Below are 15,911 nucleotides of genomic sequence, written 5' to 3'. Positions count from 1 at the left end.
TGCTGTGTAATGCTTTTAAGTTTAATTAGGTTATATTTGTTTATGTTTGTTTTTATTTTCATTACTCTAGAAGGTGTATCCAGGAAGATACTGCTGCAATTTATGTCAAAGAATATTCTGCCTATGTTTGTCTATAAGAGTTTTATAGTACCTGGTCTTACCTAAGGTCTTTAATCTATTTTCAGTTTATTTTTGTTGTGGTGTTAGAGAATGTTCTAATTTCATTCTTTTGCAAAATCTCCATTGTTTATTAACCATATGGGTTTCCTTTTTTGATTGCCTATTTAAAACTTTTTCTCTATTTTTTTAAAGATTGTTTTGTTCTTATTGGTTTGCAGGCATATTATTAGAGATTTTTTAAAATAAATTTATTCATTTTAATTGGAGGCTAATTACTTTACAGTATTGTAGTGGTTTTGCCATACATTGCCATGAATCAGCCACGGGTGTACATGTGTTCCCCATCCTGAACCCCCCTCCCACCTTAGAGATTCTAAATACTCATTTTGCCAACTAAACTTTTTCCTTTGCCTTCTATTTCTTGTGCCTTAATACGGTTCCTGTCAGAAACTTTCTACTTGGTCTCTTCTAATAGTTTTATACTGAAGGTTCAAGGGTTAAAAACTGCAGTTTGTGGGTCCACTGCCTGTTTTTATGAATAAAGTTTTATTGGAACGTGGTCATGACAATTTGTTGACATATTGGCTGTGACTGGTGTGTGCCACAATAGCAGAGTTAAATAGTTGTGACAGATATGTGACCTGCAAAGTTGAAAATATTTACCATCTGATCTTTACATAGAAGTTTGCCAAGCTCTCAAACTTTAATCTACAAAAAATATGTTGCAAACATTTCAGATTTGGTTTCAACTTATTTTTTTAATTTAAATTTATTTATTTTAATTAGAGGCTAATTACTTTACAATATTGTATTGATTTTGCCATACATCAACATGAATCTGCCACGGGTGTACACGTGTTCCCAATCCTGAACCCCCTCCCACCTCCCTCCCCATACCATCCCTCTGGGTCATCCCAGTGCACCAGCCCCAAGCTTCCTGTATCCTGCATTGAACCTGGACTGGTGATTCGTTTCTTATATGATATTATACATGTTTCAATGCCATTCTCCCAAATCATAGCCCCTCTCCCTCTCCCACAGAGTCCAAAAGACTGTTCTATACATCTGTGTCTCTTTTGCTGTCTCGTATACAGGGTTATCATGACCATCTTTCTAAATTCCATATATATGCGTTAGTATACTGTATTGGTGTTTTTCTTTCTGGCTTACTTCACTCTGTATAATCGGCTCCAGTTTGAGACTTTATTTTCTTTAGAATGGTTTTAGATTCACAGCAAAATTGAAGAGGAAAGCACAGAGATTTCCCATATACTGTCTGTCCCCCCACCCCCAACATGTACAGGGGCTCCCATTATCAACATCCTCAACCTGAGTGGTACATTTATTACAATCGTTGAACATACATTGGTACATCATCATGACCAAAGTTCATTGTTTACATTGTCCTTCACTCTCATACATTTTCTGGATTTCAACAAATGTTTAATGAGATGTATTCATCAGTATTATACCATGTGGAGTATTTTCACTGCCCTAACCATCCTCTGTGTTCTGCCTATTTATCCATCTGTCACTGCTAACCTCTGGCAACCACCAACCTTTTTACTCTCTCCATGGGTTTGCTTTTCCTCCCGTGTCATTCAGTTGGAATTATACAGTAGGTAGCCCTTTGAGATGGGCTTCTTTCATTTCGTTGTGTGCATTAAAGGCTCTTCAATTGTTTTATGGCTTGATAGATCACTTTTGTTTGTTTGTTTGGATTTCTTGCACTTAATAATAGTTTCTTGTCTGGATGTTTCACAGTATTTATCTATTCACCCACTCAAGGATATCTTGGTTTCTTCAAGTTTTGACAGTTATGAAGAAACCTGCGTAAACATCCATGTGTAGGTTTTAGTGTGAACTGAAATGAGTATTTGGGTAAATACTAAGGAGTGTGATTGATGGATTGCATAGCAAGAGTATGTTTAGTTTTGTAAGACACAGCCAAACTGTTCTAAATGACTGTGCCTTTTCACATTCCCCGCAGTGAGTGAGAGATCCTATTGTTCCACATCCTTGCTAGCGTTTAATGTTATCGGGATTCCAGATTTTAGCCATTGTGATAAAGTTTATTTTTAATGGCTAGCATTATCTCAGCACAGTTTAATAAATAACCCACTGATTTGCAATGCCACCCTTTTTAATATAGCAAATTTATTTACACATGGGGCTTTCCATGACACTTATGGTGTTCTACTGTTTTACATGTCTATTTCTGTACAAGATAATGTTATTTTAAAAAATTATTTTAGTTTTCTAACTTAACTTTCAGTTTAGTTCAGTTCAGTCGCTCAGTTGTGTCCGACTCTTTGCGACCCCATGAATCGCAGCACGCCAGGCCTCCCTAACTTAACTTTAGTGGTAGTAAAATGTTTATAGTATGTTATTTGTGTACTATAATTGTATGGTAGCATAGTAGTTCATACTGTCTGATTTAGACACTACTCACTCTGATCCTTGAAGTAAGCCAAAAAGAAAAACACCAATACAGTACACTAATGCATATATATGGAATTTAGAAAGATGGTAACGATAACCCTGTATGCGAGACAGCAAAAGAGACACAGCTGTATAGAACAGTCTTTTGGACTCTGTAGAAGAGGGAGGGTGGGATGATTTGGGAGAATGGCATTGAAACATGTATAATATCATATAAGAAATGAATCACCAGGCCAGGTTCAATGCAGGATACAGGAAGCTTGAGGCTGGGGAACTGGGATGACCCAGAGGGATGATATGGGGAAGGAGGTGGGAGAGGGGTTCAGGATTGGGAACACGTGTACACCTGTGGCAGATTCATGTTGATGTATGGCAAAACCAATACAATATTGTAAAGCAATTAGCCTCTAATTAAAATAAATAAATTTAAATTAAAAAACAAACAAACAAACAAAAAGAAGCTACTCACTCTGATCCTGATAACCTTCTTAGATTATAATTATTAATATATAAACAGGTGTATATGTGAATCATTAATTCTCACAATAATTGCATGAGTTAGGTATTCATGGCCTCCCAGTTTTCCAAGTTTAAGAAACAAAGGCATAGAAAGGTTAAATAACTTGGCCAAGCTATTCAGCCATGAAGAATTCATTGCTTGGTTTGTGTGTGTGTGTTGTTTTGTTACAATGTTTATGTCACCTTTTTAAGTTTCATTTGTACAAAATTGCGTGTCTGTTCTGTAGAGTAGACCCTTGACAGTGTGCTCATCACCAAAAATTTAGTTTCTCCAGCTTAGATGTAGAGAACAAACTACTGGTTACGTGAATACTTAACTCATGTGCCTCCTTGGGGAGGAACAATTCAGGAGCAGGGAAAGAAGAGGTACAAACTGTTACATATAAAATAAACATAAGGGTATGCTGTACAGCATAGGGAATATAGTCAACATTTTATAATGAGAATAAATGGGTATAACATTTAAAAATTGTAAATTACTATATGGTACACCTGTAACTTACATTAATATAATGTTTCACATCAACTATAATTCAATTTAAAAAGTAGTTGTTATCCATCAACATACAGTTGACCCCTTTATCCAATTTTCCCTTCTCACTATTTCCCATCTGACAACATCTACTCTGTTTTCCATATCTATGTGTTTGTTTTTGTTTGTCCATTTATTTGGCATTTTTGTTTATTATTTTTTATATTTCATGTATGAGTGAAATGTATGGTATTTGTTTTTCTCCTTCTGACTTATTTCACTTAGCATAATACCTCCAACATGTATATATATGTGTATGTATACATATATATAATCCTTAAAAGGTGAAATCCTGCCATTTATGACTTCATGGATGGATGTTGAGGGTATTATGCAAGATAATCAGGCAAGAATATTGGAGTGGTTGCCATTTCCTTCTCCAGAGGGTCTTCCAAACTCAGGGACTGAACTCTTATCTCCTGTATTGCCTACGTTGGCAGGCAGATTCTTTACCACTGAGCCACTGGGGAAGCTGGTAAAAGATGAAATCTTGCCAACTATGACATCATGGATGGATACTGAGGGTATTATGCTAAGTGAAATAAGTCAGCTGGAGAAAGACAAATAACATACAATTTCATTCATACATGGAATTTAGAAAACTAATAAACAAATAACCCCCCCCCCAAAAAAAACCCCAAATAAGTGAACAAACAAAATCTAACAAAAACAAAAATGTACATATGGAAAAAAGTAGATGTTACCAAAGGGGAAATAAGGGGAAGGGCAAACTGGGTAAGGGAACGACTATCTGGGGCTATGGATAATAACTAATTTTTAAATTGAATTATAGTTAATGTACATCATTATCCCTTGGAGGAGAGCATGGCAACTCATTCCAGTATTCTTACCTAGAGAATCCCATGGACAGAGGATCCTGGCAAGCTATAGTCCACAGGGTTGCAAAGAGTTAGACATGACTGAAATGACTGAGCACACACACACATATACAAAAAAAAGATCTTAATGACCCAGATAATCACAATGGTGTGATCACTCACCTATCGCCAGGCATCCTGGAGTGTGAAGTCAAGTGGGCCTTAGGAAGCATCACTATGAACATAGCCAGTGGAGGTAATGGAATTCCAGCTGAGCTCTTTCAAATCCTAAAAGATGATGCTGTGAAAGTGCTGCACTCAACATGCCAGCAAATTTGGAAAACTCAACAGTGGCTACAGGACTGAAAATGTCAATTATCATTCTAATCCCAGAGAAAGGCAATGCCAAAGAATGTTCAAACTACTGCACAATTGCCCTCATCTCACGTGCTAGTGAAGTAATGCTCAAAATTACCCAAGCTAGGCTTCAATAGTACATGAACTGAGAACTTCCAGATGTTCAAGCTGGATTTAGAAAAGGCAGAGGAAACCACAGATCAAATTGCCAATATCTGTTGGACCATAGAAAAAAACAAGAGAATTCTAGAAAAACATCTACTTCTGCTTTATTGACTCTGCTAAAGCTTTTGGCTGTGTGGATCACAACAAACTGTGGGAAATTCTTAAAGAGATGGGAATACCAGACCACCTGACCTGCCTCCGCAGAAATCTGTATGCAGGTCAAGAAGCAACAGTTAGAAGCAGACATGGAGCAGTGGACTGGCTCCAAATTGGGAAAGGAGTATGTCAAGGCTGTATATTGTCATCCTGCTTGTTTAACTTATATGCAGAGTACATCTTGCAAAATTCTGGGCTGGATGAAGCACAAGCTGGAATCAAGACTGCTGGGAGTAATATCAATAACCTCAGATATGCAAATGACACCACCTTAATGGCAGAAAGTGAAGAGGAACTGAAGAGCCTCTTAATTAAGGTGAAAGAGAAGAGTGAAAAAGTTGGCTTAAAACTCAGCATTCAAAGAACTAAGATCTGGTCCCATCACTTCATGGCAAATCGGTGGGGAAACAATGGAAATAGTGACAGACTTCATTTTCTTGAGCTCAAAAGTCATTGCAGATGGTGAATGCAGATTGCTCCTTGGAAGAAAAGCTATGACAAACCTAGACAATATATTAAAAAGCAGAGTCATTACTTTGCCAACAAAGGTCCATATAGTAAAAGCTATGGTTTTTCCAGTAGTCATGTACAGATGTGAGTTGGACCTTAAAGAAAGCTGAGTGCCAAAGAATTGATGCTTTTGATCTGTGGTGTTAGAGAAGACTCTTGAGAGTCCCTTGGACTGCAAGGAGATCCAACCAGTCCATCTTAAAGGAGATCAGTCCTGAGTGTTCATTGGAAGGACTGATGCTGAAGCTGAAGCTCCAATACCTTGGCCACCTGATGCTAAGAGCTGGCTCATAGGAAAAGACCCTGATGCTGGGAAAGATTGAAGGCAAAAGGAGAAAGGAGCATCAGAGGATGAGATGGTTGGATGGCATCACTGATTTGATGGACACATGTTTTAGAAAGCTCTGGGAGTTGGTGATGGACAGGGAAGCCTGGGTTGCTGCAGTCCATGGGTTCTCAAAGAGTTGGACATGACTGAAAGACTGAACTGAAGTGAGATAAGTAAAAAGAGAAAGACAAGTACCACGTGCAAAACATATATCACTTACATCTGGAAGCTAAAAAAATAATCAAACATGTAAAGACCTGAATGGTAGTTATCAGGAAATAGAGGAGTGGAGTAGTAAGACTGGTGTTTTTAGGGGTACAAAATTGCAATGAATAGTAAATAAGTCATAGAGAATATAGTGAATAGTATAGACAGCAATATTGTACTACAATCATAAAACTTGCTGAAAAACTAAAACTGATTTATCCCAACCAGTTAAGAGAAAGGAAAATTGTTTAACGTGATAGAGGTGGGGAATTTCACTGCAATGGAAGTCATATCGCTATATATAAATGTGTCAAAGTAAAGCTTTATACACCTTAAATTTATACAATGTTATATGTCAATATATGTCAATGTAAGTACTTTATATGTCAATAAAGTATTTATATGAATAAAAATATATTGTTTCTATCCTTAAAAGAGAAACATTCTAATATTGGGAAGCATTGCTGTTCAGTCACTAAGTTGTGTCCAACTCTTTGCAACACTGCCGCACTCCAGGCTCATCTGTCCTCCACTATCTCCTGGAGTTTGCTCAAATTCATGACCATTGAGTTAGTGATGCTATCCAAACATCTCATCCTCTGCTGTCCCTTTCTCCTTTTGCCTTCAACCTTTCCCAACATCAGGGTCTTTTCCAATGAGTTAGCTCTTTGCATCAGGTGGTCAAAATATTGGAGCTTCAGTTTCAGCTTCAGCATCAATCTTTCCAATGAATATTCAGGGTCGATTCCCTTTAGGAGTGACTGGTTTGATCTTGTTGCTGTCCAAAGGACTCTCAAGAGTCTCTTCCAGCACCACAATTCAAAAGCATCAATTCCTTGGTTCCCAGCCTTATTTATGGTCCAACTTTCACATCTGTACATGACTACGGGAAGTGATGTCTGCTTTTTCACTGTCTGGGTTTGTCATAGCTTTCCTTCCAAGGAGGAAGCATCTTTTAATTTCATAGCTGCACTCACTGTCTGCAGTGATTTTGGAGGCCAAGAAAATAAAATCTGTCACTGCTTCCATATTTAGTTTATTTCAAAAGCAATTAGGTCTAAAAAGAGTCTTTAAAGAGGCTGGGCAAAGGGGTTCTTGTTGAGAAGAAGTTTCTGGAGGGCACCCTTCAGATCTCGGTTCCTCAGGCCATAGATGAAGGGGTTCAGCATGGGGGTGACCATGGTGTACATCACTGTGGCTGCCATGTCCCTCTGGGTGGTGTGTGTGGATGCAGGGTTGAAGTAGACCCCAATGATAGTCCCATAGAAGAGACAGACAACACAAAGGTGAGAGCCACATGTGGAGAATGCTTTCCATCTGCCCTGGACAGAAGGCACCTTCCACACAGTCACAGCAATGGGTGTATAGGAGGCCATGATGCACACAAAAGAGATGAGAACCACTGGGCCCCCAAGGACCAACACCAGCATCTCATTGACTTGGGTGTCAGAGCAGGAGAGCTTGATCAAGGCATTGATATCACAGAAGAAGTGTGGGATCCTATTGGTGCAAAAGGACAAGTGGGACATCAGGATAGCGTGGACCATGGAGATGAGGTTGGCTGAGATCCAGGGTATCACCACCAGCAAAGTACACCGAAAGACACTCATGATTGTCATGTAGTGCAGTGGGCTGCAGATGGCCAGGTAGCGGTCATAAGCCATGGCTGAGAGAAGCATGCTGTCAGCTGCCCCAAAGGTGATGAAGAAATACATCTGGGCCAGGCAAGCTGAGAAGGAGATGGTGGTGAGCCCACACAGATGGTTCACCAGCATCTTGGGGATGGTGGTGGAGGTAAAGCAGATGTCAAGAAGAGACAAGTTGCTGAGGAAGAAATACATGGGGCTGTGGAGGTGAGGGTCCAAGATGATGGCCAGGATGGTGAGAAGATTCCCCAGGCACCCACTCAAATACAGAATGCAGGACAGGCTGAAAAGCACCTGCCTCTGCAGGGGCTGCTGGGAGAGGCCGAGGAGGATGAATTCAGAGACTTGGGTCTGATTGTCCATGTCCAGGCAGTGCTAAAGCCAGAAATAGGGGCATCAACAGTGGGAAGAAAACAGATTACCTCACTGCTCTTTCAAACCCATCCCTGAAGATGCATCTCACTTAACCACGCTGAGCCTAGTTTCCCCATCTGTTGCTGCTGCTACTGCTGCTAAGTCGCTTCAGTGGTGTCCAACTCTGTGCGACCCCATAAACGGCAGCCCACCAGGCTCCCCTGTCCCTGGGATTCTCCAGGCAAGAACACTGGAGTGGGTTGCCATTTCCTTCTCCAATGCATGAAAGTGAAAAGCGAAAGTGAATTTGCTCAGTCGTGTCCGACTCCCCATCTGTTATATGGGACTAATTTTTCTAATTCCTTAGGATTGTTATAAGGATTAAGTGAGAAAAATAGGATAAGGGGATTAAATCCATAGCTGATGTGTTATATGGACAAACATTTTTATTTGTGGGAACTCTTAGTGATATTATCAAAATAAAGAGTCTTACATTAATTAGCTTGATTGTGGCAATTATTTCAGAGTGTATACATGTATCAAAGCTTCAAGTCTTACATCTTAGTTATACACAATTTTTGTCAATTATTCCTTAATTAAGATAGGGATAAAAGACATAAAATTAAAATAAACAGCCTAGGCACTTTTTAGGGTTTGGTATTTAAAATAAATAGTAAAAGTGATTAAAGACAAACTCTGAAAACACACCTGGGTTTCAGTTCCAGTTCTGCCACTTACTGGCTGTGTGATTTAGCCAAGGTACATAACTTTCTGTGCCTTGGCCCAGATGGTAAAGAATCTGCCTGCAATGAGGGAGACCTGGGTTCAATCCCTAGGTCAGGAAGATCCCCTGGAGAAGGGAATGGCTACCTGCTTCAATATTTTTGCCTGGAGAATTCCATGGACAGAGGGACCTGGGGGGCTATACAGTCCATAGGGTCACAAAAGAGTCAGACACAACTGAGCACTTAACACTTTGGTCCTTTGCACCTGCTGTCTCCTGCTTGGAAGCTTCTAGCCTCCAGCTTCACCTCACTTAAGTTGCCTCCACCTCTTCAGGGATCCCTTCCCTGTTCCTCTCCTCTTTGGGGTGGAGCCTAGTGGTTCTCATCCTGGCACTACTGACATTTGATGCTGAATCATATTTTTGTTTGTGGTGCAGACTGTCTTATATATTATTGTATGACGTTGAACACCTGGCTTTGACCCACTGAATGCCAATAGCATTCTTCCTATCTCCAGTTGTAAGGAGCAAAAATATCTTGAATAACACCTCTTGAGCAGAGTAGAAATTTCCCCCAGTTAGGGATCACTGATACCCATGGTTAAAGCATGACAGACTCTCTCCTCCCCTCAGCATCTATACAAGTTGACTAAGTTAGAGTGGTCTGTGTGAGCGTGCATGTGTGCTCAGTCACTTTAGTCATGTCCAGCTCTTTCTGACCCCATGGACCATAACCCTCCAGGATCCTCTGTTCATGAGATTTTCCCAGCAGGAATACTGGAGTGGGCTGCCATGCCCTCCTCCAGGGGATCTTCTTGACCCAGGGATTGAATCTGCTTGTGTCTTTTGCACCGCTGAGCCACTGGGGAAGTCCTTAGAGTGGCACAGTGACCTTTATTCTATGCAATCCACAATGAGCTAACCTCTTAACAATTATCATCACATTTAACCTTCAGCCACATCATGAGCCAACAGCTGAGGCTCCAAACCTGACTCCTGCATGGATCTGGGATCCAGCTCATGCTCTGATCCAAATATCCACTCTCTTGACCAACTCACAATATCCCTACCTATCTATGAGTCACTGATACCAGGTAACCTAAGTCCTTGTGGATGAAACTGATCAGAGAGTACCCCTAACCTCTGAAGGCAAGTTTGGTGGGGGAGGATCTTCCCTGAGATCAGCTCGATTGTGGCTTGTCTTCCTGATGCCTTATTAACCAATATCTACTATACCTCTATCAGATTCCAGGACCTCTCAACCCATCAAGAGTCCTGTTTCCAGGGATTTGGGATTCCTGCAGCCTCTACTTTGTCTTGCAACTGTGGATGAAGAGTAGGCTTTCTCAGAGAACACACAGCAGAATCACACTAACAGATTAATATCAGAATCTCTGGCCTTCAGGTATGATCCCCGGAGAACCTTGTTAGAGTGACTACAATTAGTTCATCTTCCCCAGTGAAGCCTTTGAGTCTAGGACCCCTGAGGGAAAGAGCTTTTGTCCCAGGAGCATTGCCATTCTTCAAATCTGTCTCTTTTGGCTGCCAGATGGTTAGCATGGAAGTCAGTTTTTCCAGTGAAGAAGATTTTAGATATGTTATTCCTGAAAACAGTTGTGTGTGTTCTCAGGCATTCAGTCATGTCTCTTTGTGACCCCATGGACTGTAGCCCACCAGGCTCCTCTTGTGCATGGAATTTTTTAGGCAAGAATACTGGAGTGAGTTGCCATTTCTTCCTCAAGGGATCTTCCCAACCCAGGGATCAAACCCACTGTCTATTGCATTTTCTGCATCAGCAAGCAGATTCTTTACCACTAGTGCCATCTGGGAAGCCCCTTGAAAACAGTTATGATGTGTTAAGGATTTGTAATGTGGCTGGAGCTGTGCAGAGCATGCAACATCCTATGCTTCTTACAAAAGCCCAATGAGGAAGGAAGCAGAAACTCTCACTTGTCCATTGTTCACCCAGCCTGAAGTGGCAGATTTAGCATTCGAATCTAGGTAGTCTGACTCCAGGGACAAACTAATGAATGCAAATGTCTCTCAGCACACATAAAGAGATATTCATTCCTTTGAATGGCTGAACAATATTACATTGTATTTATACACCTAGTTTGTTTATCCATTCATCTGCTGATAGACAGTTGAGTTGTTTTCCATCTTTTGGCCATTACAAATAGCACTGCTGTGAACATTCATGGATAAATGTTTGAGTCCCTATTTTTAATTCTTTGGGGTTCAGTTCAGTTCAGTGCAGTCTCTCAGTCATGTCTGACTCTTTGCGACCCTGTGAATCGCAGCACGCCAGGCCTCCCTGTCCATCACCAACTCCCGGAGTTTACCCAAACTCATGTCCATTGAGTCGGTGATGCCATCCAGCCATCTCATCCTCTGTCGTCCCCCTATCCATAAGTGGAATTTCTGGGTCATATAGTAATTGTATGTATCCTTTGAGGAACTTCTGAACTGCTTTCCATAGTGGTGGCACCGTTTTACATTCCCACCAGCAATGTATAGTGGTTCTGAGATAGAGTGGGACCTGGGACCCTTTACAGTAGTGCTTTGTTGTTTTTGTTGTTGTTTAGTCACCAAGTCATGTCTGACTCTTTACGACCCCATAGACTCTAGCTCACCAGGCTCCTCTATCCATGGGATTTCCCAGGCAAAAATACTGGAGCAGGTTGCCCTTTCCTTCTCCAGGGGGATCTTCCTGACCCAGGGATCTAACCCAGGTCTCATGAGTTGCAGGATTCTTTACTACTGACCCACCTGGGCAGCCCTACAGGAGTCCTTGCATCTGGTCAAATGTCTCCTTGAGCAACAGAATACAAAGAAACCATAAGGGACTAAAAATAACCGTGAATAAACAAGTGTAGTCTGAGCAACATGAACAATAAGATACAAAAAGACAACAAACCAGCAAGCCATTTCTGAGATGCCAAGAGCACAAGAAGGGTACTGTACATGACAGCACTACCAAGGGGATGGGCAGCCACCTAAGCTATGCCTCCGGTCTAACCCACTGATCCCAGCATGCGCTTTAAGAAACCCGCTTGCACCCTGCCCCCGCTTCCACCCAACGAAACTGAGGACCTAGCAAGGGCACCTGTTTATTGTTTTTGCTCCCTTCTGCTGCAGCATGAGCCCCAGTAAAGTCTTACTTGAAATTCTCATCTGGCCTTCTAGCAACTTCCACTGATTAAAGAGCCCAAGGGCCTGAATTTAGCAGTTCCAGTTTCTCCACATAGCTTTCAACACTTGCTATTTTCTGTTGTTTAAAAAAATTTAGTCATTTCATTTCTTCCACGTTGTCCATTTTATTGGCATATAATTGCTGATAGTAGTCTCTTATGATCCTTTGTATTTCTGTGTTGTCTGTTGTGATCTCTCCATTTTCATTTCAATTTTGTTGATTTGATTTTTCTCCCTTTGTTTCTTGATGAGTCTGGCTAATGGTTTGTCAATTTTATTTATCCTTTCAAAGAACCAGCTTTTGGCTTTGTTGATTTTTGCTATGGTCTCTTCTGTTTCTTTTGCATTTATTTCTGCCCTAATTTTTAAGATTTCTTTCCTTCTGGGGTTCTTCATTTCTTCCTTTTCTAGCTGCTTTAGGTGTAGAGTTAGGAAATATACCATGTTCATGGATCAGAAGAATCAATATAGTGAACATGAATATACTACCCAAAGCAATCTATAGATTCAATGCAATCCCTATCAAGCTACCAATGGTATTTTTCACAGAGCTAGAAAAATAATTTTACAATTTGTATAGAAATACAAAAAACCTTGAATAGCCAAAGCAATCTTGAGAAAGAAGAATGGAACTGGAGGAATCAACCTGCCTGACTTCAGTCTCTACTACAAAGCCACAGTCCTCAAGACAGTATGGTACTGGCACAAAGACAGAAATATAGATCAATGGAATAAGATAGAAAGCCCAGAGATAAATCCACGCACCTATGGACACCGTATCTTTGACAAAGGAGGCAAGAATATACAATGGAGAAAAGACAATCTCTTTAACAAGTGATGCTGGAAAAACTGGCCAACCACTTGCAAAAGAATGAAACTAGAATACTTTCTAACACCATACACAAAAATAAACTCAAAATGGATTAAAGATCTAAACATAAGACTAGAAACTATAAAACTCTTAGAGGAGAACATAGGCAAAACACTCTCCGACTGTGATTTCACAGCAGGATCCTCTATGACCCACCTCCCAGAGTAATGGAAATAAAAGCAAAAATAAACAAATGGGACCTAATTAAACTCAAAAGCTTCTGCACAACAAAGGAAACTATAAGCAAGGTGAAAAGACAGCCTTCAGAATGGGAGAAAATAATAGCAAATGAAGCAACTGACAAACAACTAATCTCAAAAATATACAAGCAACTCCTGAAGCTCAATTCCAGAAAAATAAATGACCCAATCAAAAAGTGGGCCAAAGAATTAAATAGACATTTCTCCAAAGAAGACATACAGGTGGCTAACAAACACATGAAAAGATGCTCAACATCACTCATTATCAGAGAAATGCAAATCAAAACCACTATGAGGTACCATTTCACACCAGTCAGAATGGCTGCGATCCAAAAGTCTACAAGCAATAGATGCTGGAGAAGGTGTGGAGAATAGGGAACTCTCTTACACTGTTTGTGGGAATGTAAACTAGTACAGCCACTCTGGAGAACAGTGTGGAGATTCCTTAAAAAACTGGAAATAGAACTGCCTTATGACCCAGAAATCCCACTGCTGGGCATACACACTGAGGAAACCAGAAGGGAAAGAGACACATGTACCCCGATGTTCATCGCAGCGCTGTTTATAATAGCCAGGACATGGAAGCAACCTAGATGCCCATCATCAGATGAATGGATAAGAAAGCAGTAGTACATATACACAATGGAGTATTACTCCGCCATTAAAAAGAATACATTTGAATCAGTTCTAATGAGGTGGATGAAACTGGAGCCTATTATATAGAGTGAAGTAAGCCAGAAGGAAAAACACCAATACAGTATACTAATGCATATATACGGGATTTAGAAAGATGGTAATGATAACCCTGTGTACGAGACAGCAAAAGAGACACAGATGTATAGAACAGTCTTTTGGACTCTGTGGGAGAGGGAGAGTGTGGGATGATTTGGGAGAATGGCATTGAAACATGTATAATATCATATAAGAAACGAATCGTGAGTCCAGGTTCAATGCAGGATACAGGATGCTTGGGGCTGGTGCACTGGGATGACCCAGAGGGATGGTACGGGGAGGGAGTTGGGAGCGGGGTTCAAGATGGGGAACACGTGTACACCCGTGGCAGATTCATGTTGATGTATGGCAAAACCAGTACAATATTGTAAAGTAATTAACCTCCAATTAAAATAAATAAATTTAATTTTTAAAAAAACTTAAAATCAGATTCTAAAACTTAAAAAAAATATTTAGTCATTCCAGTGAGAGTGAAGTGATACCTCACTGTGGTTTTGATTTGTATTTCCCTGATGACTAATGATGTTGTTCATCTTTGTTTTTATTTTTTTACTTTTCAAAGCAGTTTATTAGATAATATTTATTACTATGAAATAGTGTGAATTAACTGATATGATGATTTAAAAACAAACAGGAAACCCCTTTGTATGCTGTCTTAGCCTGGGTTCCTCAGAAAAAGTCTCTGAGAGGGAGATGTTCAGGCAGTTTATGGAGGAGGCTCTCAGAATATCTGTAAGAGATGAGGCAACCAAGATTAGTCAGAGGCTGGTATGATCTGCAAGCTAATCCCTTCAAAGTTTTCCCTTTGAGGCAAGGGGGCTGAGCCCCTGTACCACCGGCCCCACTCCCTCACATCCAGACATTGGGTATTGGCTGGCTGTTAGTAAAGAATCTGCCTGCACTGTAGGAGACCTGAATTTGATCCCTGAGTCAGGAAGATCCCCTGGAGAAGGAAATGGGTGCTCACTCCAATATCTTGCCTGGAGAATCCCATGGACAGAGGAGCCTGGTGGGCTTCAGTCCATGGGGTTGCAAGAGTCAGACATGACTTAGCAACTAAACCATCACCACCACAGTGCTGGAGAGGACATTACCTGTTTAAAGCAGTTCCTTCAGCTGGGGGAAATTCTGTTTTCCAGAAGTGACTCAACTGTGAGCCTTCTGCAGCCAGCTTTTCTCACAGCTGGGCAAATGATTTCCTGGATCCTAAAGGGGACCTTTGTGGCACATTACAGCATCCCCTAAATCTGATTATTACCTTGTTCCAAATGTCCACTTGCCATGTTGTTGTTGTTCAGCTGCTTAGTCGTGTCCAACTCTCTGTGTCCCTATGGACTGCAGCATGCCAGGCTTCCATGTCCTTCACTGTCTACCTGAGTCTGCTCAAACTCATATCCATTGAGTCAGTGATGCCTTCCAAACCTCTCATCTTCTGTCATCCTCTTCTCCTCTCCTCAGTCTTTCCCAGCATCAGGCTCTTTTCCAATGAGTCGGCTCTTTGCATTAGGTGGCCAGAGAGTCCAATACTCTCTGGCCATCTTTGTTTTTAAAAGAGAAACTGCAGGTTTATTGGTATCGGAAGTGAAAATCTCATGAATACTTCTTTTCTTAGCAGCTTTTTTTGTGTGTTGACACATGCTACAAAGTGTATGAACTTCAAGAGCATCACTGTAACTGAGAGAAGCCAAACACAAAAGGAAACGTATCATATAATTCCATGTATATGAAAAGTCCAGAATAGGCAAATCCATAGAGACAGGAAGTAGATAGTAGTTTCTGGGGGATAGGGGAGTGGAGAACGGGGAGTGACACCTTAATGAGTATGAGGTCACTTTGGGGTGAAGGAGATATTTTGGAATGAGATGTGATAGTTGTACAACATTGCACATGCAATAAATCCCACTGAATTGCTCATTTTTAAATTGTTGATTAAAAGTAGAAACAGACTCACAGATGTCAAAAGCAAATTTATGGTTATCAGAGAGGAAATGTTGGGAGGGGGAATTAAGAGCTTGGGTTTGACATACATACTACTATA

General features: G+C 40.7%; 1 protein-coding gene across 1 annotated transcript; it reads right to left on the bottom strand.

Moving 5' to 3' along the window:
- Positions 1 to 7,224: 7,224 nt before the first annotated feature.
- Positions 7,225 to 8,302, bottom strand: LOC133251786 (olfactory receptor 1361-like). Its single transcript, XM_061424578.1, has one exon. It carries the CDS (start codon positions 8,161 to 8,163, stop codon positions 7,225 to 7,227), a length of 939 nt encoding a protein of 312 aa, XP_061280562.1. The 5' UTR covers positions 8,164 to 8,302.
- Between the last annotated feature and the right edge of the window lie 7,609 nt (positions 8,303 to 15,911).

Source organism: Bos javanicus, chromosome 7 (assembly GCF_032452875.1).
Source record: "Bos javanicus breed banteng chromosome 7, ARS-OSU_banteng_1.0, whole genome shotgun sequence".
Lineage (NCBI taxonomy): Eukaryota > Metazoa > Chordata > Mammalia > Artiodactyla > Bovidae > Bos > Bos javanicus.
Note: the sequence above shows the minus strand (reverse complement) of the source record. Positions and strands in the feature narration are given on the sequence as shown.